Genomic DNA, 20340 nt, shown 5'->3' with positions numbered 1-20340 from the left:
CAGAGCCGGGCAGCCCCAGGGGCGGGCCCCGGAGCTCCCCCGCCTCCGCCCGCCTCCCTGGGCGCGGCCGCGGGACCGCGGGGACACGGGGACGTGGGCACCGGGACGCGGGCAGGGCTCGCCTGGGCACGGGTACCCGGCACAGGTGGCCGGGCAGTTGGCCTGGCACAGGTACCCCGCATTGGCGAGCCCAGACACGGCGCTGGTACCGCCCGTGCCCCCCGGGCCCGGTGGGGCGGGAGCTGCCGAGCCCCTCGGCCCCCGTGTGTTCCTGGAGTCCCTGCACGGGATCCCCGCTTCTCCTGCCCTTCCGCTGCCACCCCTTCCCACCTCTTCAATTCCAGATAATGTTTTAATGCTTTATTGCATGAATTTCTTTGCTTGTTTTGTAGTTTTCATGCAGTTACTGGTATGTCCACACCAGAGCACACGTCCAGGGGGTCTGTAGTACAGTCCCTATGGATGACAGTCATTCATCAAACATCACCCCAGGATCCAGTGGGGGATGTCCCAGTAACCATCCCCGAGGGCTGGGAGCTGTCAGTGTCCGTGCACACCCTGATCCCGAGGGAGGCCAGGGACCTCTTCCTTCCTGTCCCCTATTTATAGTGACCCTATAAATGCTCCAGGCCTTGTGTGGTGTGTGGATGCACAGATCAGTGTGCACAGACGTCCTCTTGGCCCTGAGCCACTCCAAGTTCTGATGCTCACCAGCTACAGTGTCCCTCAGAACATCTCCCTTGCCACCCCGGGCACTGTGTGAGCAGAGATCTGGGGAACAAATTGGGATGAGACTTGGGTAACAAGTTATAATTGTTGGTTAGAGAAGCCCTTTAAGCTCCTAAGAAGTTTTTGGTGTAAGAATAAATTACTTGAACACTGTTAAGAGCACACATGAAGACGTGGACCTCGTGGCTCATGTGCTTGGGAATATCACACAGAGCACACTCATCCCTCCCATGGTGTTTGAAGCTGGAGAAAGGAACACAATCCCTCAGAGCAATTTACCAGGGAGCATTTTCCATTTTCTGTGAAACATTGTATGTAACAACACATCTGAGAGCGAGTCAGACATCTCCAACAGCACTCACAAACAACAGAAATTTCTAACTTCTTGTGTTTCTCATGGAGCTTTTCCTCAGCACTACCAGTGAGTTGTGGTAAATCTAAGACAGGCAGGCAGGCCACAGACAGCTGTTGTTTTTCTTTTGCTCTCTCCATCATGTAATCAGAGAACTGCCTTGTGCTCTTGAGAGGAGCACTGTACCGAGACAGTGCCACCCTGCAGTGGGTCCTCACAAAAAAGGTTTCTATGCCACCAACAATGCCTCCCCTTGCTGCTGGAATTGTGTGGAACAAAGACATGGTTATTGATAAAGCCAGTGGTGGGTATTTCTCCTCTGTCATGGCTGTAACTGAAGAAGTTTTTTGTTATGCTTTTGTGTATGAGAACATTATTGACCAGAATATTTTAGGTGGGCTAAGAACCATCTGCCATTTTGATTCTGAAGTCTGGGAGAACTGTGCATAACCAAGGCTGGAGCAAACCTTTCATTAAATCAGGAAGATCCTTTACAAAGAGGCACTGACACTGCACAATCACACAGATTCTGTTCCCATAACTCATCTACTTGATGTGCTGCATCATGTTCATATTCTATCGTGCATTTGTAACATCACTACACAGCTAAACCAAAAATTCTTCACCTGTCCATCAAATATGATTAATGCAAAATGAGTTAGCCTTTTAGAAACACTGTGTTCAATTAGTTTAAGTACTGTTAAATTGTAATGTTTCCACGGAAATTCTAGGTCCCCTTTTCCACCATTCAGCTGGAAATGCAGCTACAGTTGTGCTGTTGAGGGACCTTGGCATGCTGAACCATTTGAGGGAGTTTCTTTCCAATAAGCAAGTGAGGTGTAGAACCAGAGAGGTTCAGAGCAGAACCAAGAGAGTCTCCTGATGTCAGAAACCACTGTGGTTGAAGAGAAGGGCAGAAAGGTTTTCAGGGAGCCTTCTGCTGTGGCCCTGCAGAGCCCTTCAGCAAGGAAACACCTTGAGGTGGGGCACAAAGCCCTACAGGCTGTTGCTGTCAGCTCCAGAGGATTCTTTCTGCCCAGAAGCAGCTCTGTGTGGATCAATCCTTGCCTTGTGCAAGATGATTGACTCACAAAGTCTTTCAGCACTGCCAGGATCTGGTCTCTGGGCATGTTGCCATGTCAGCCAGGAAACCACAGCACTTTCATGCCTTTGAAAAGCAGATGCTGCTACTTTGCAGGCATTTCTACAATTTGGTTTTGTGCTAAAATATAAGCAGCTTGCTAAGGACACATGAGAGTATGAATGCTTGAGGATTATGCTCAAGGCGTCAGTGTTGAAAGGTGAACTCCAAAATGAGACAAATGAAGTCAGCAAAGCTCAGATTTATCTTCAGTCAGGACACAAGGAGTCATGGTGAGCACTGACCCATCAAGTGGGCTCACTGCTGTATGTATTGGGAAATACTCCTCGGTATTAATGTTGAAGTTCCTGTGGAAAGGGGAACACTTCTCTTCCATAGTGCCATTCCCACAAAATATTGACAGAGAAAATCCAGCTGAGCTGCATCTACCGACACCAGAATTACCACTGGCCCAAATGTTCTTCTATCATTAATCAGTTTAATTTGAAGCATTGAGGTTTGTGAAGTGCCAGTGGGCTTGGGCTGCCTATTTTACATGAGATGAAGGAACTAAAAAAGATAAAGAAGGAACTAAAAAAAAAACCTTGACCACAGGAACATTTCTACAGACACCACAAAACTGAAATGGTAAGAGATGAAAGGAGAACTGGGCAACTCAAAAATAAAATACAAGTAAAGACCAGTTAGTCATCTGTGACCAATCCAGAGTTACGTGATCAACTCCCACAGAAGTGCATTTCAAAGCAGTTCCTGAAAAATCTCGTGTTCTCCCTTCTGACTCTGTCTAGAGAAGCTTGAGCAAAGCCAGAAGATGAAGCTGGGGTTCAGGGGATGAAGACAGACAAACCTGACTTTAGCTGCTTTTTATTGTCTGTTTGTGGCCTGACAGTTTAAATTCTGACAGCCTGTCCTGCTTACTGCAGTCCTCAGGGAAAAGAGTGTTGCAGATAAAAAACTCCATTCAATCCCATGCTCTTCATGAATGCTGATGTGTAATTTAATCATATTTAGATTTGCTTTCTTACAAGGACGCATTCTAAAGAAGGAAGCAGATCCTACAGATCACTCTATGTAATTTATTTGCAAAGAAGAAAATCCTCAAACCTTCTATCAACTGCATTAACTCAGTCTTTACTTTTCCTGGGGTTTGTGGTACAGAAATAAACCCAAGAGCAAGGCTCACGTGAGCAGAACATTTGGATGCTGTTCCCTCTTGACAGAGGCCTCAGAAAGAGACACGTGGAAAAGGCTTTTGAAGAGTGGACTGACCCAGCAGAAATGCACAGGGAAGGGTGGGGCCATAGAGGAGGATCCCATCCCTGGCAATTTGGTATTGTTACCAATTTAGTGGGTTTTAATTACTGTTGTTAGGTTCTGTCCAGATGTTCACAATGAACGGGCTGAAGTCAGCCTTTTCTCAATAACTGTTGTGGAAAAACTGCTGCAGGCTTTCAAGCACTCACAAGAATAAAGAACCAAAGAAATGCAGATGCTGTTACTCAATCCTTCTCGCTCATGTCTTCTGTTAACTTTAAACTTTGTAGGAATATTTGAGGAAAGCATATAAAATGATTCAAAAGCAGGGGTTTTGAAGCAAATCTGTATTGCCTTTTACATCACCTCAGAAAGGAAGGCACTTTTACATAAAATATATTTGGGAATTTCAGTTAAAAACCGGAATCTCATTCACATTTGGGTAATGGCTTTTAATTTTGTTGCAGGTAAGAAACAAAAGTAATTCAATCCCAAAACTGCTTCTCATTTCTGTTCACAATGAAGATTCCCCACAGGCCAGACTCCAGACTGAAGTGAACGGAGCCACCACAGCGATTTTCCGAGCTGTGGAGTAATCCTGAGGTGTCTCCATGGGCACTGCAGGGGAAGTGCCACGCTGTGAGTGTGACTGGAGAGCTGCAGGCGGTGAGCCCGAGGAGCCTGTGCCTGCCTGGGGGAAAGGCTGCTTGGAATTCCCCTGGACAAGAAGCTGCAGCTCCCAGCAGCCACTGCCCCCCTGAGCAGGCTGTGCACTCCCTGCCCTGCCCATGGAGAGCAGCGATAATTACCTGCCACCAGTTCCACCTTGGGGAACAGGGAGGCTCACCCTGCCTGCCTGGCTCGACCAACACCGAACCATAGACAGAGAAGTCCTCAAGGTATTTTCGTGTGTGATATTTGAACAATTCTGAATTTTAAAACCTCTCATTACAGTGTCTGTGTTAATAGAATAATATTTGGGGCAGTACTAGGGAAGTGTATTTTTTTCAAGTCAGTAAACCAGACTGCAACTGTGTCACAACAGTCAGGTCATTTTCCGTTTCAAGACTCCCTCTCGTGGAAATCATTCTCACTGGTTTGTTTTGACCTATTTTCCTAGTAAAAGTCACTCCATATAAGGTTTTGCAAAACTTGAAAAGGATTCTGTTGTAGTGTTGTCTGTTTTGAAGTCAGAACTCTGACAGTAACTGACAGGAGTCCTACATCTGGGCTACATTGCCAGCAGATTTTGTATTTTTCTATTGAATTTTCGAATCTCTTCTTTTTATCACGCAGAGCTTTATTTATTTAGTGTGTAGATAAAGGGGAAAAGAATTCTAATTGTTTTTCACCAATGCTTTTCACTCTCTGAGGTTTCTGCCCAGGTAACAGGGAGTGTTATCTACCATGCAGCTTCTCCCTGAGTAATAATTAGGGGGTGGCTGATTCATGGAAAGCAGAGGATTCCCTGGGTGTTGCTCAGCTAAGGCAATGGAATTAGTAATGTCACAGTAATGGAGATGGAAAATGCCCATTCTGGAAAATACTTCCACAGAAATGTTATGGCAGAGGGGAAGCTGAAATTTGAATCTTGGACACTGACACACAGCAGAATCTGATGCTTTCCATAATGTGTAGGACTGAAATAAAATCATTATTGGGGGAATTTATTGATACACTTTTACATCTCCTGAAGCACCGATTTATTTTTTGAATCCCGTGAGCTCTGAGATTTGGGCAGTAAGTTGTGGTTGTAGGTCTTTAGGATCGCATGCCACAAGTGTTTACAAAGCCGATATAAAATATTCAAAGCCCAAATGAACACCTTCGAGCATTTCACGGGACACACCGGATGATGATCCTGGAGACACACGGGGGTCTCTGGAGCCCCTCAGAGGTGCCGGACGCCGCTACAGCCCCGTACCTGCGCCGTGCCGGGCTGCTCCCGTTCGCACCGTGTCCCGGCGAGCCGGGGCTTCCGGGCGGGTCACTGTTGGCTTCCGTGCCATTTTCCGGGAGAACAGCGCGGAAATCCGGGATTTTCCGCGGTGCCCGAGTTCGCGCTCCGCCCTGAGGCGCCGCCGCCGCTCCTCCGCCTGAGGGCGCGCGCGCTCCCGCCCGGCCCCGCCCCGCGCGCGGCCCCGCCCCGGCCCCGCCGCGCGCGCGCGCTCCTGCCGCGCCCGGCCCCGCCCTGCCCCGCCCCTCGCGCCGGCGGGGTGGGCGGGGCCTCGCCGGGCAGCGGCCGCCGTGATTGGCTACGCCGCGGCGCCCTCGCGCCCACTCTTTGTGCGGCCCCGGCGCCCGTCGAGAGTGGGAGGGGAAACCCCGTGTGAGGGGCGCCGCCATCTTGGCTGCGGGGGTGATGGGGGCGCAGCGGAGCCGCGTCTGAGGCAGCGGAGCGAGCCCGGACCGAGCCGAGCCACACAGCCCGCGGGGCACCGGGCACCGCCCGCACAGCCGCGCTGCACAGCTCCCTGAGCCCCGAGCACAGGTACGGCGGGCCGCCAGCGCCGCCCCCCCAGCCGGGCCTGCAGCGCCAGGCCCCGGGCCGGGGCTCCGCCGGGCCGGGCGGAGCGGGGCGGGTCCCGGGCGGCCGCGCTCCGGCCCGGTGCCGCCCCGAGCCGCGGCCCGGCGGGCCCGCAGGGCGCCGTGCGGCCCCCGGGGCGCTGCGGGCGGGCCCGGGGCCGGCAGGGAGGGGAAGGGGCGGCCTGGCCAGCGGGGGGAGGCTGCGGGCAGGACTAGGCCGCTGTGCTCTGTGTCACTGCCGCCTCCCTCTGCTCCTCGGCACTGCACAGTCGGCAACGCCACCGGCCAACACCCGGCCACAGGCGATATTTTTATGTGTGTGTTTCTGTATCTCCCCCTTACGAGCTGTTGCAGTTGCACGTAGGGTGTGTATGTGTATATTGTACCGTATATGTGGCCGATGTGCAGCGTTTTCTCTGCTTTTGTTATATTGACCTGTGCCGTCATGAACTTTGACAGAAAAATTACTTTGAGGGTTGAGGGAAAAGCCACTTCCTATTTGAGAAAGCAGTGAAAGTATTCTAGACTGGGTTTTTTTGTCAAAGCTTATTTAGGCTAAACAGAGTGAAATTCTTTTATTTCTCTAATTGTTCATTGCCTGTTTGCAGCACACTAAAAATCTACAACATCTGTTGGTAGCTTTGTGTTGAATTGGAGTTGTGCTGAATTATCCTTGCAGTAAAGCCAGGCAGAGGTGGGTGTCTGCACTGGAGTGGCTCTGCCAGGGGCTCTGGAGGTTGCTCGCAGTGGCTTTTGCTTTGAGACGGGGTAGATCTGTGTTGGGATGTTTTTCAGAGGTGACAGAGCCCCTTAGTGAACAGGATTCACTCAGGCTGGCTGTATCCTAACCCATATCAAACCCCAAGTCACCACATCTTTTACAGATGTTATCCTGTGGAATGGATTGCCTGGGATTGATTCCTGTCATGGTTTGGACTGAGGGGCCCTTGTGCTTGGGCAGTACTTGCTAAAGGGAAGAAAAAACCTTGGGGAATTTAATTACTAAATGTCACAATTTAATCTGGTTTATAAAGGAATTTGCTGGCTTCCTGTAGGGATTTGAAAATGTCGTAAGTCTGAGTGGAAGGAAGAAGTTCCTCTTTTCCATTTTGTGAGTAACAAAAAAATGAGGAGTTCTTATGAAGGGCAGCAGTTTGGAAACAAACCTGTTCTACTGGAGGCACTGGGAGGTAAAATGTAAATAATACTTTAAAATTACCTGCTCTCTCCTGGGCATCTAATGAAACCTGGTTAAGATTGATTCTCATTTTGCTGAATCTTCCTGAAACAGGAGGTAGATCTTAGTTAATATTTACCTAAAACGTCTGTGACTTGTGTTTCCCTAGGTGGGGACTCCAGAGTGTTCTGATTTGTTGGAATGACAGAAAACTCCTCTGGTTTTGTATGTTCTCTCCCAAACTTGGCTGGTATCTCTGGACCTTGGTTCTCCTGCTGTGAACAGACACACAACAGGTTGGAGTGTTCTGTAGGAAGAGGAGAGCAGGAGAAGTGAGGAGATACAGGTGGCTCAAGGGTGGCTGAGGGCAGGGCCATGGCAGGAGGTGCTGGAGCTGATGAGGACAGGTAGGCAGTGGTTAGTTCAGCTCTGCTCCTGGGGTGTGGTTAGGGAGAATTGAGGTGTGCACATATAAATGCAGGAAGTTTAGGAAGCAAAATGGAGTAACTTGATGAGGCAGGATGTGAAACCAGTAGAAGGACAACCAGGACAAGGTGGGTGTGACTGGAGAGCTGGTGAGGAAAGTCAGAAAGTGAAGGTGGTGGTGTCTTATGTAGCTTTGATTTAAAAACAAAAATGAAGTTCTCCTGGAGGAAGGAGAAGTGAAGGCCTTTAGAAGAACCTCCTAGGCCTCAGGCTGGGTGAAGGTGTTTGGCATGATTAGGGAGCATACCAAATGCATTTCTTCAAGAACAGCCTGAAAAGGGCTCTGCAGGGCTGCAGTCTGAGCCCCAGAGCCTGCAGGCCTCCTGTGCTGTCAGGAAAGAGTAACCAGAGGTGGGAACAGTAAGGAAATGCAAAGTGATCCTGGGCAGCAGCTCCCAGAGGCTGCTGGTGAACAGAGATCACCTCAGCCCGAGTTCCTGTCTTGTGCTGATTGGATGCTTTGGTGAAATCCAAAGGGGGAAGCAGGGGAGGGTGACTCTGGAGGAGCTGAGGGGTGAGTAAGGAGCTGGCCAGCAACAAGTGATGGTGTCACACAGGTGTGAAGGCTGCAGCAGGCTCTGAGGCTCCTCAGGGACCAGGCTCAGCAGGGCTTTGTAAAGCCAAGCCTGCAAAAATGAATAAATAAGCAGAGCAGGGTGGCTGCAGAGCATCATCTTAAAGAGGACTGAGATGTTGATGTGGTTCAGGAAGACTTGAATGTCCTTGGTGTGTGAAAGCCAGAGAACCACAGTGGAATTTAATTGTAGCAGACCTCATAGCTTGCTGTGGCCAACAGACCTGTGGGAATTCAGTGCTTGGGTGAATGAATGGATAGCAGAACTGTTGTTACCTGCAGTGTGCTGTGATCTGACAGGTGACCATAGCTGAAGCACTCTGACTGTGTCTAGCAGCCTGCTGAAGTGAGGTACCAGTTGAACCACATTGTTCTGTGCTTGACAAAAGCCCTTATCAGGGGAAAAGTGCAATTACGAAATGACACAATTCTACCCCTCTCCAGCTCCTCCTCCTTATCAATCTTACTGTTGTCTGTTAATTAACATCCAAGGAATCTGCAGCTTCAACTGTGAGAGCTTTTCCTGCTGCACATCCTTGGAGAATGATGCACAGGACACCTGGCTGCCCAGATGGACCACAAATACCTTTAGCTTCAGAGTAACTGCCCAGTGCTTCCCTGGCTGCACCGTGCTGTGCTTTGCAGGGAGTCAGTAATAGCTGGGCAGTGCTGACTTTGAAGGTGGTGGTTTTCTCCCCAGCTCTCATCCCTGCACATGGACCATCCATCAGCTGATGGTGTGAAGCACAGCAGTGTCTAATAAACCTCTGCATGCAGGTTCTGGTCTCTTTCCACAACACACCTGCTTCTTTTTGAGCATAAAGATACTAAATTTCTTAATGCAAATGCTACCCAGTGAAGAGTTAAAGCTGTGTCCTTGAGCTGGAAGGAGCTGCACAGGTCTCACAAAGGCTGGTATGAATCTGATATTTGCAGTTATGTTACTGTGATAAAGAATGTTACTGCAATGTGCCCAGAACAATCTTATCTCAGGAAGTACAGATGTAGCTGATACTTGAAATAAGGCTTGGGTGAGATTTCTAAGTATCTGTGTGGTGCTTGTTGATTAGAGGAGGAGATGTAGATGTACTGGTGTCTCATTAAAGTCATCTTTAATGTTATTAAAAAAAAAAAGCCTCTAAGAAGAAGTTGATATATGGGAAATGGATTTGGTGACACTGCTCACTGCAAAATTTCCAGTCATAATGTAAAACAGAAATGAATTGTACAGGCTTTGAAATTAGCATAAATCTGTGCTTAGTGAGATCCTCTGGCCAGTGGCCATCCTGCACTAAAGCTCTGGGCTCCAGGGCAGCCTTACCTGGAGGAGGGAGCCAACTCTGAGCTGGCAGCCTGGCCCAGAAGCTCCCAGGCTGAACTTGTGCTTTCTGTTAACAGTAAACTCACGGCTGGTTAACTTTGATGTCCCAGTGCCAGCGTGGCCGAGGCTGAGCTGTGGGGATTTATGTGCAGCTTTCTCAGCCCTGCAGTTCTTGCTCTCCCAAGAGGAAAGAAAGCCCCATCCCCCCGATGGAATTACTGAGATTCACGTGTCTGGAGCAGAGAGGGTGGAGGCAGAACTCCAGTTCCTGCAGATGGGTGATGCCTCTCCAGGCATCAGCCCCTTGCATTGCCATGCAGCTGATGGTTCAGAATGCACTGACCCCTCTCGTGCCCTGTTCTTGTCTGGACTTCCTTCTTTCGTCTGCAGTAAATGCTGAGGTGGTCAGTTTGCCAAGGCTGAATTCTCAGCAGGGTTTCTGTGTTTAGTTGGTTGCAGTTTTTGTTTTCTCCTTCAGCACAGAGTCCTTGGGGAATATCACTTCTATTCCAAGATCCGAGTACAGTTTGAATTCGTGCTAATCCTTATTGGAATTTGAGTGTTTAAAAGTTTGTTATTTGGTTGTTTTAGTATTGCTTGGGTTTTTACTTGATTTTTTATTTAAAGGAATCATCTGTTCTCCAGAAAATATTCCTGACCTTTACTAATGGTTTGGAGTATTTCGGAATCTTTTCTGTAACGTGACCCTTGGAATAAATGTAATACCAGTAGTTTTTTGTATTGAAATATCATAGTTAAGACTTTTTTACTTAGAGGGCGTAATGAAAATGATCATATCTCAGCAAGCAGAAACAGCCTGACAAACAGAGCTGGATATTTAGCAATGAAGATCTAGGTGAGACTCACTTCAAATTCAGTTTATGACAGAGACTGCACAGAGTTCCCCGTTTGTCCATGCTCTAAAAAAAAGTCCCCCTCACTTTCCAGACTTGGATTGCAGGATGCATTTCCCTCCTGGCTGGAACAGCAGAGCAGTTCAACATTGTTTACCACACGGTGATATCCTCAAGTCATGTGCTCAGAAACATGAAACTTCCCTGTGTTTGGAGTACTTGGCACTCCTTGGCCTCCTGCTCTTGGGAAGAGGAGAGGGCATGCAGGCTTCTGCAGATTTCCTGGCCACACAGGTGCTTGGTCCCCTGTCTTGGAGCTCCTGGTGCTGGCTGGTTTGGGTGGGGTTGTTAACAGCATCAGTCACTGGATATTTCCATCCTCAGAATGCCCAGGAGATTTTGGTGCATAGTGGTGCTCTTGGTGTCTCGGGGCTGTAACACCCAGCTGGTCTTTGTGGAAAACAGGGCAGTTCCTGCTCTCCTCCTCAAGTACTTGCATGTATAAATCAGTCTGTTCAAGCTTTCTTTTACACTTCCAGTTACCTCAAGGAGCCCCAGTTTGGCCCTGGAGCTGAGCTGTGAGCGTGGTGCTCCTGCCCTGCCCAGAAGGAGGTGGCAGGTGAAGGGTCCTGCAGGAACGTGGGCTTTGTGTGCCCAGGTTACTGTGCTGGGACATGCTGGAGAAGAAAGAGAGCATAATGTGTGAAGATGTTCAGGAAACTTGAAGGACTGGATGTTTCCACAGTGACACATTCCTTTGGAACTCAATATGGAGCAGTGACTTGTCTTTGTTTACTGCTGTTGAAAATAACCATTCACGTGTTGAAGCTGGTACTGTAATTCTGGAATCTCCAGGAAATAAAGCAATAAAGCTGCTGGCTTGCTTGCTGAATTAGTGTCCAAAATTGTCAGTTTATTTCCTATCTTGGAATAAACTTGGTTCAGTAGAACAGTGTGTGTCTCTGTTGGGTTCAGCAGAGGTGCTTTGTGTTCTGCCTGGGACAGCAGGACCCAGGAGTGTTTCCATCTCTGAGCCAGGCGTGGAGGGACACGAGGAGCACTGCCTGGCACTCAGCAAACCCTCTGAGCTCACTGGGAGTTGTTCCCCTCCCAGGTCCAGATAAGCATGTTTGCCTCAAATCTCAGTGCTGGGAAGCAGCGGCTGCTGGCTGTGCTGGGAATGAGATTTGTTCATCTTTCTAACGGCTGCAGTTCACTGAGAGGGATTAATTGTGGTGCAGGGAACAGTGCTTTGCTTTTGAGCAAGTCCCAGGCCTGGGAGCTTTCCTCTGTATTTCTTTCCAGTATTGGTTTCATTTGTCATGTGAATGACACATGACCTAATGAAAATCTTTCTAGGCTCCAGCAGTGCTCCTTGTAAGGAGTACCATGTGTTTGTAATGACTGGCTATCTGCCCTGCAGGAGCAGCAAGGGAAGTGCTGAATTCCTGCTAGAAATTTTCCACTTGCTTAACTGATCAGTGGATCCAGTTTAACCTGAAGCCTGGGACCAAAGCAGGCATTTCCCATCTTTAATGTTACCTGGCAACATCTGGCCCTTACAGATGTGTAATCCTGGCTAACTGATGTGTTAGTTAGCAAGTCAGCTTTTACTCCTTGCAGATTTAACCAGCCAAGGCCAGCTCTAATTCCCTCGACATTTAGGAAAATTCTGGAATGTTAGAAGGATTTTGACTGCCTTTGAAAAAAGAGAAATGGCTCAGCAGCCTCGCTGTAGCACTGCTGTGCTGACAAAGCCACAGAGATGTTAACCAACTTCCTGAACATCTGATTTGTGGCTTACAGCACTTTTCTGACATGGACAAGCAGCACCTCAGGCCCAGTTAAGGCTACTACAGCATTCTTTGAAATCTTAGCTGTTTGCTGCAAGCTCACTGCTTCCTTTGTTCTGTTGCAAGTCTCAAAAGTGTGAGGTAACAGTTCCAACTTGCTGGTTTTGTTAAATCTCTCCAGGTTTTGTGCTGGAGTCAGATTTTATTTTGGGTTGATCCATCAGCTCTTTGGTGGGTGAGTGCTGGTCTGGCAGTGACTGTGCAGAGCAAGCAGGGACTGAGCTTTTCAGCAGCCTGAAGTCCTTCTGGATAAAACTGATCATCTGTGTTTCTACTGGGAGGCCTTGCTGACAGGGACTCAGAGCAAACAGTGTGGGAACTTTGCTGGCTGTGCCAGTGATTCAGTGACACTGGGGAGCTGCACAGATTGGAACTGTGAATGGAAGGGTGGTTGGGAGAGAGAGGAAGAGGAAGGGTTTTTTGTTTGTATGAACTGAACTGGATTATTTGGGTTGCCTTGAGGGAACAAGTATCAATTCTGACACGTTCTCTTTTTTATTTTAGTGCCACAATGGCAACTGCACCTTACAACTATTCCTACATCTTTAAGTACATCATTATTGGTGAGTACCAGTGGGCTCACACCTGTGGATGCTCTGTGTGGGTCCATGAGAAGCCTGGGGCTGTGCCAGGCTGCTTTCAGCCCTCAGTCCCCACAGGTCACCACACTTCTCTACAGCTTCAGCATTTACTGCAGCATTTTGCACCATTAATCTCAAAGGTTTTAGAATTTATGTTGAAGGCACGAGTGCTGATTGGAAACCATTGCATGAGGCTCATAAACCTCTGCCAGGCTGTATTGTTGTGTTTAAATGTTGCTTTTAGCTGCAGCTTCCTTGGCTGCTTAGTCAGGGACTCTTAGGGATTGCATTTATTGCTGTCCTGGAAGAACTGGTCCTGCTGTTAATTGTTTAATTGTTAATGACCTTGTGTAGGTGTAAATGATCTGCAGGTTTAAGTCAGGCTGCTTGACAGCCTCAGCCTCTGGAAGAGTTGGTTCTTAAAAGATCTTGCTGTGTCTCACTCTTGGCATTGTGCAAGAGGATCAGTAGAAATAAAGCAATTTCTTGAGCTGTTCTGGATGGTTGTCAGTATTTTGATGTTCTTACCACAGTAAGACAGGAGCAAACACCAAGTATATTTTACATTTCAGTTTCTTCAGCTGTACTTTTATAACCTTGTGAAATGCAATTGTAAAATCAGTAATACAAATTAACCATTTCTTGAGTGATCTGCTCCTGCTTGTGAGCTGTATCTGCAGCCAAAGCTTTAGTGGCAAGTTGATAAATTCAAGGCTATAGCCAGGGATAGAACACTGCCCATCTGACCTGAGAAATGAATGTCTCTGTACCATTTGTTATGTGGGAGGAAGAAAATGTGCTTGTTGCAACAATGATTTAACTATTCTTTCTCTAACAGGGGACATGGGTGTAGGAAAGTCCTGTTTGCTTCATCAATTCACAGAAAAGAAGTGTGAGTATTTCAGTTCATGATATTTATTCTGACTGGCATTTTCATCCCTTTTCCCTGCCTGTTTCCATCATGCATGAGCTCAGTTTGGTCTCTCTTACTCTCTGTGAGTTTGGATTGTACTGGGTCACATTTCTGGTTTGACTTCAGCAGATGCAGAAACAAATACTGATGTAATTATGGCAAAACCTGCTCCAGCCAATCCTGCCTGTGAGGAGTGGGAGGACTGGATCTGATTTTACAGCTTTTCTGTGGATTTTGATATGGACAAAGAGAAATTTAGTCTGAGCTTTGCATGTTTTCAATATTGGTGCAGCTTGATCACAAGCAGTTGAGTTTTTAGTGCTGTTAAGGAGTTCAAAAGGAAAAAAAAGAAATCATTTTCCTTAGAGTCCTGGTTTGCAATCTTAAGCTGCCCTGCAGGACACTGGGCCTGCCCTGGGTGGTGGTGTTGAGGGCTTGCTGCAGTCTCTCTCAGCTGAAACATTTTCTCTTGTTTTATCATCACTGATGAGGAATCAGGTTCAGTTCCTGCTGGTGTGTGTTGCACTGGGCTCTGCAGCAGCTGTTACCTCACCAGTGAGTAAGGCTGGAGCTATTTCTCAGTGCAGGCATCACCATGTGCTGCTTGAGATGAGGTAACAAGTGGGTAGGAGCTGCAGTTTAAATATTTGTTTTCCACTAGAAACAGGAACTTCTGACTGTTGTTTTTAATGAAAATGCACTATCAGGCAGTTATTTAAAAGCCATTTTGCACGTGCTCAAATTGTCCATGAGGAGAAAGTTCTGTCAGCACCAAGCCAAAGCAGTACAACCAAAGTGATGTGCCAAACACCTCTGCTGTGAGACTGCCCCTAACTCTAGGTGGCCTCAGTAGGTCCTGATCCTGTCTGTATTTTCTTGATCTTCCTCAAATATGAGCTTATTAACATGAATTTATCATAACTAGAGAGTTGCCTTTTTGGATTTGATTTGGTGTGTTTGTAGCTGCTTATGAAACTGGCATTTTCTTGGACAGTCATCCTATTGCCCTGTCTGAACCAACTTGGGTGTTTGTTTTGGAAAACGTGACAGACTTTTAAACTGTATCTTTCTTGGTAATTCCCTAAACTTTATCTTTTCCTACTGCATTAAAATAGTTAACCTTCTGCAAGGATAGACTGGGAGTCAGCTGACTCGGTACCTTCTGATATGTATGGCCAAAGAGCAGCAGAGAAGGCAAGGAATTTTATAACTGTTCTTAAAACTAACAGCAGCTCAGGAAATGGAGCATTTTGTTTCTGGTTAAGTGATGCAGTTTGGGAACTGTAGCAGTAAAAATGCTTTTTTAGAGACTGAAAATCTAGTAAAGATAACTGAAAACTTGTGGTAGTCATATTTTTGCAGCAAGGAAACCTTGTCCTAGATCTGATCTTTGCTCTTCTTTTTCATGGCAGTTATGGCAGACTGTCCCCACACAATTGGTGTTGAATTTGGCACAAGAATAATTGAAGTTAGTGGCCAAAAAATTAAACTACAGATTTGGGATACAGCAGGACAAGAGAGATTCAGGGCTGTCACACGAAGCTACTACAGAGGAGCAGCAGGAGCTCTCATGGTCTACGACATCACCAGGTAAGGGCAGCAGATCTCTGGCTGTGCTGCTGAGGGTGGGATGCACAGCCCTGTAGGTTCTGTCTGTCTGTCTGTCCCTTGGCTCAGAGGCTCTGTGTGTGTGTCTGGATGTGCAGTATCCTGCCTGCCACACCTTACCTAAACACCCCAGTGGTTAAAAGCTGCAGATGAGGCACAGGGAGTGATGTGAGCGCCTTTTCTTGGGAAATCTCGCTGCTGCTGAGCCTGGGCAGTTTGCATTTCAGGCTGTGACTGCCTGTGTGTTGAAGTTGTTTTAAAGAACTGGCTCTGCCCTGGAGTGTGCTGCTCAGCAGGTGGATGTTGCTGCTGTGGAGGCACCAGCAGTGCAGGGCTGTCCCCAGCAGAGCCGCAGCGAACGCGCGGAGCTGCCCGTGGTGTGTGGGGACAGAGCCTGGCCTCAGCCTGACCTGAGCCTCCTCCCCAGCACCTGCACTGCACAGCAGCCACCCTGCCCTGCCTTCCTCTAGAGCTGACAGCTAAAGGTGCTGCTCAAACAATAATGCATCACATGCAACATGAAGTACTTTTGCTTTCACACATCTTTCATCTTCCTCTGGGGCTGTTCTTGATGTTCTTCAGGCACCTCTTTGTTTTTTCCTGCATATGTAGGTGTATTTTCTGTTTGTGTAAATCTTGAGTAAAACATGACTTTCTGCAGTTTGTTACTGAAGTGCTGTTCTGCTGCACTGTGTTCTGTAAGAGTATTTGACAGGAAACCTTTAACATGTTCTGTTGGAAACAGCACCAGCCTTGTCTGTGTGCAGAGCTGTGTGCTAGCAGTGGGAACTGGTCTGGCTTTCCACTGGCAGTGTAAGAGCTGCTCCAAGGGTTTAAAGTTGACTTGAATTTGTGGTCTGAGTCCACACTGCTGCTGTTTTGTCTGTCTTGAGGAGCGATGATGGATGTTGCTGTGTTTGGATGCTGACTGTGCTGTTGGCACTTAAATATTTTATAAAAGGCTAAAAGTGTCCTCTCTTGATTCTTTGCAGAAGAAGTACATATAATCACTTAAGCAGCTGGCTGACAGATGCAAGGAACCTCACCAATCCAAATACTGTAAGTTAGACTTCATTTAGCTTAAAAGCAAGATTGCTTCTCCCTGAGCAGGTGGTGGGAGGCTCAGACCCAAGCACTGCAGTGGTCTCTGCACGAGCTGCCTGTGCTTTCTGCACTGCTCCTGTCCCCATGGGCAGAGTGCAGTGATTCACTTCCCTGCTGCAGCACAAGGGCTTCCTCTGAAAGTCTTCTCGTGCCACTCACCTTTCAGGGTCTGTTTGAAGCAGTTGGAGACAAAATTGGGATGAAATCTGGACCAGCCTTGATTGTGTTACTCCTCCTTGCTTTGTCTCAGTAATGAGGTGAATGCTGTCCTTAGGCTGGAATGTAAATTGGATCTCCAGCAAAAGCTGACCAGGTTTTGGAGGAAGATCCTTCTGGGTCTCTCTGCCCATAGCACAGAGCTGTTGTTCTTCAGCCTGTTCCTGAATGCCTCTAAAATACTTAGCACCAAACTGATGAGAAAATTCTAAAGATTCTGTCTGGTGGTTAAACAAATACAACAAGTGGCTCAAGGTGCAGCTCTCATGAGTAAAGAGCAGCTTTTTAGGACCTCATCTCATGAGAACACCCTAAAGCCTTGGAAAGTGGCAGCTGGAGATGCTGTTCCTGCTTTCCCAGAGTGGGGAATGCTGGAGCAGAGTTCTCCTGAAGGCTTCTGTAGATAATCTGCTCTGCCTATTTCCCGTTGGGTTTTTAAAAAGTCTCATTAATAATGAAAGTGGCAGTGAAAAGGCTCCTAAGCTTTTTCCCAGACTAACTTTTTCTCTCCTGACCCAGGTGATAATCCTCATAGGAAACAAAGCAGACCTGGAAGCACAGAGGGATGTTACATATGAAGAAGCCAAACAATTTGCTGAAGAAAATGGTGTGTTTTTTTCTCTGGTACTTTCCTACAAGATAGTGATGTTAAAGTGAATCCTCAGCATTGGTAGCTGCAAGCTTACACTTCCAGAGTGATGGAGTTGTATGTACAAACTCCTGCTGTGCCTCAGGCAGTCTGGTGACTGTGTAGTTCTAGAAGTCAGCTTGTGTTGATGCCTTAACGTAGTCACAAAAGCTAAAATAGTGTCTTGCATGTAAGGGGAAGGTCGTTGTGTGTCTGACTTGGGGCTCTCTGAGGTGTGCTGTGCACTGACTGTTCAACCTCTGTCTCTGAACAGGTTTATTGTTCCTTGAAGCAAGTGCAAAAACGTAAGTGACTTCTGGCTGTGATGATGTTCAGATTGGTCTGTTTGTTGTGGCTTGAAAGTAACTTGGAACTGAGAGCTCTGGCTGCATTTCAGGCAAAGACTGGTTGAATTCAAATGAACTGATTTGGGTTTCAGGCCTTATTTGAGTGTGGAATGTGTTCAGTGTGTAAAGGGTTCCTTGCCCTGGTTCTTCAGAGCTGCAGCTTTGGTCTGTAGGCAATGACCAGCCCCTCCAATTACTGAAGAATTGCTGAGCCATGCTTGGGGCTGGCTGTGTCACTGGGGATCCCCACGGCCACCGGGAATGTGGCTCCCACTGGCACCTGCCAGAACAGAACTTGGTAACAGAAAGAGGTTCTGATTCATGGTGTAAGGCTCCCTTGGCTTTAAGCCTCTGTCAGAACTGCCCTGTGCACGTGGCTTGATGCCTTGGCTTATTTTTGCTCCTCAGTTCTTTGGCACAAATTCTTACTCCTGCTGGTCCTGACAGGGCTGTGATGGCCGGGGAGGGCCTGCCCTGTGCCAGGGCTGGGCTGTTGGGCTGAGGAGGAGGGCACAGTGCCTGCCCAGCTCCCTCTGGGAGCAGCACTGCAGCCCCAGTAACTCCTGCCGCTCTCTTGCAGTGGAGAGAACGTGGAGGACGCGTTCCTGGAGGCTGCCAAGAAAATCTACCAGAACATCCAGGACGGAAGCCTGGACCTGAACGCGGCCGAGTCGGGCGTACAGCACAAACCGTCAGCCCCGCAGGGGGGGCGGCTAACGAGCGAACCCCAGCCCCAGAGAGAAGGCTGTGGCTGCTAGTGACCCCTCCGTGGCTCCTCCTGACCCCTCACCTCTGGCTCTAGGGAGTGGTGCTTTTGACCGCTTCCCCATCTTCTGTACATCTTACTGGGTTTAATTAAAACTCCGAGACAAGTTTAACACAGTACTAAACTGCTAAACAACTTTAGATGTAATCAGGTTATCAAAGGCAAGTAGAGTAATAAAACCTCTCCTGCATGGTAAATCTAGAAGTTTTTTTTTCCTTGATTGTCCTTGTGATAGTGTCACCGATACATAATTTAAACTGAGCACTGATGCTGGACTCCTGATTTTACACTTTTGCAGGGCTTTGTCTTGTATGGTTTATTTTATGGTTCTTTGGCCTTTCTTCCCCACCTCTAACTGTTCGAGCTGTCAGTAGTAAAGGATAAGTTTTTGCTGTGAAATGACTTCTGATGGTAGCGAGGGGCTCTGTAATGATGTGCTTTTGTTGGAAGAATTCCCTGTGGGATGTGCTGGGGTCGGGGTGGCGCAGGGAAGCGATCTGTTCATTCTTGTGCTCAATAGCTTTACGTCATTCTTTTGCCACTTTATCCTTTACCTTTGTTAACAGAACGTAAATATGTATAAAATTTGAAGGAACTGAGCTAACAGTTAAATACATCCTGTGTATATGATTTTAATGAAGAAAATGATGCCTGGCATTAGAGCAGTGTGTAAGAACCCCCCGTTTGTACAGTCTGAGCTCTCTGCGCCCCCGTGGCAGCACAGCCCAGCTGGGGCTGCAGCTGCTGGGTGTCACTTGCAGGGTCCCCACGGTGCTGGGGACACAGACATTAACACTAGTGGGGTGTGGCTCTCATTCTGCACTGTGCAATGCTCCCCTCTGCACTCAGCAGTGCTCTCTGCCTGCTTCTCTTTGGCATTCTCGGGCTTCAGCCGTGGCCGGGCTCTCGCACACCTCCCGCTTTTGTACCTGTAACTTTGGGACTGGGCAGAGGCTGAACTGGACAGTTGGAACAACATGTGCTCTCTAGGGATTTTTAACTACTCTTGTATTTTTTAACAGTGCTGTGTGAGGGGTTTTTTTTAAGGGTTTTGCTTCAAGCTTTCAAGTACATCCTTCCTGGGGTGCCACGGCCTGGCCTGTGTGTGAGGGGGTGTCACGTGGTGACCCTGCCTGGGGGGTGTTGCTGCACTCATGTGGGGTTTTACTGTGGCTCCTTGTGCAGCTTCACTTGGAAAACAGCACAAGGTTTTGAAATGGAAGGGGGTAGGTGCTTAACCACAATCCTGTGTCCCACTTCAGGCTTACTGCAGCGTTTCAAATACAAAGTAGTCTGAAAATCCCTCTCTAGACACTAAAACTCTACAATGTTCAGACTTGTAAGTAACCAGTGGTACCAGAGTATTGTACAGTCAATGTTAAATAAAAGCCAAAACTGGAATGTGCAGACAATAGGATTTGGGTAACTCGTGTGCTGTCCCTTTGTTTGTCTGGTTAGTCCTTTTTTAACTCCTGTTCCTCAGTAGATGGGTATGTTCAAGATCTCCAGCTCCTGCATCCTGCTTAACCCAAGGCTGCACCAGGGTTTGCCCAGGGACCACGACCTGCTGCTGATGTGAAGTCAGTGTTGTAATGACTACAGCTTGTTGAGGTGCAATACCTGTACTCCCAGAGTAAGTTACAGTAGGTCTCATTGTTTCTGTCACAGAAAGGATCTGTTTGGACTGCTGTACTCCTCATTTGATGTAACAATGCTATTAATCTAAATATTTGTAAATAAAGTACCTGTATCTAGATAAACCTCCCTGCTGTGTGTTACTTGCTCTGGACCTCTGTGCTGAGGGTGGGACCTGAGGGGAGAGAGCTCCTTGGAGTGCTGGGATTTGTGCTCAGCCTTCACCCTGGGCCTTTCTTGTTCCAATGTCAGAGGGTTTCCCAGAGGAATCTGCCAGTGGCTTCCAGAGCTGCTCTCGAAGAGAGGCAGGGCTG

The 20340-nt window shown here is 47.9% G+C and overlaps 1 protein-coding gene across 1 annotated transcript; it reads left to right on the top strand.

The window, feature by feature from the left end:
* The first annotated feature begins 5774 nt into the window (after positions 1–5774).
* RAB14 (RAB14, member RAS oncogene family) lies at positions 5775–20151 on the top strand. The gene is made up of 8 exons (XM_036393849.2): positions 5775–5928; positions 12733–12791; positions 13648–13701; positions 15135–15312; positions 16323–16389; positions 17170–17257; positions 17553–17583; positions 18206–20151. Exons 2-8 carry the CDS (start codon positions 12740–12742, stop codon positions 18381–18383), a joined length of 648 nt encoding a protein of 215 aa, XP_036249742.1. The 5' UTR covers positions 5775–5928; positions 12733–12739; the 3' UTR covers positions 18384–20151.
* Positions 20152–20340: the final 189 nt, after the last annotated feature.

This window comes from Molothrus ater, chromosome 20, assembly GCF_012460135.2.
Source record: "Molothrus ater isolate BHLD 08-10-18 breed brown headed cowbird chromosome 20, BPBGC_Mater_1.1, whole genome shotgun sequence".
Classification (NCBI taxonomy): Eukaryota; Metazoa; Chordata; class Aves; order Passeriformes; family Icteridae; genus Molothrus; species Molothrus ater.
This window is presented reverse-complemented; position numbering and strand designations above follow the sequence as displayed.

Coding starts and splice junctions, on each gene's coding strand:
- RAB14 (XM_036393849.2), top strand. CDS start 12,740: ATGGCAACTGCACCTTACAACTATTCCTACATCTTTAAGTACATCATT. Junction 15,313..16,322: donor ATGGTCTACGACATCACCAG/GTAAGGGCAGCA, acceptor GATTCTTTGCAG/AAGAAGTACATATAATCACT. Junction 17,584..18,205: donor CTTGAAGCAAGTGCAAAAAC/GTAAGTGACTTC, acceptor GCTCTCTTGCAG/TGGAGAGAACGTGGAGGACG.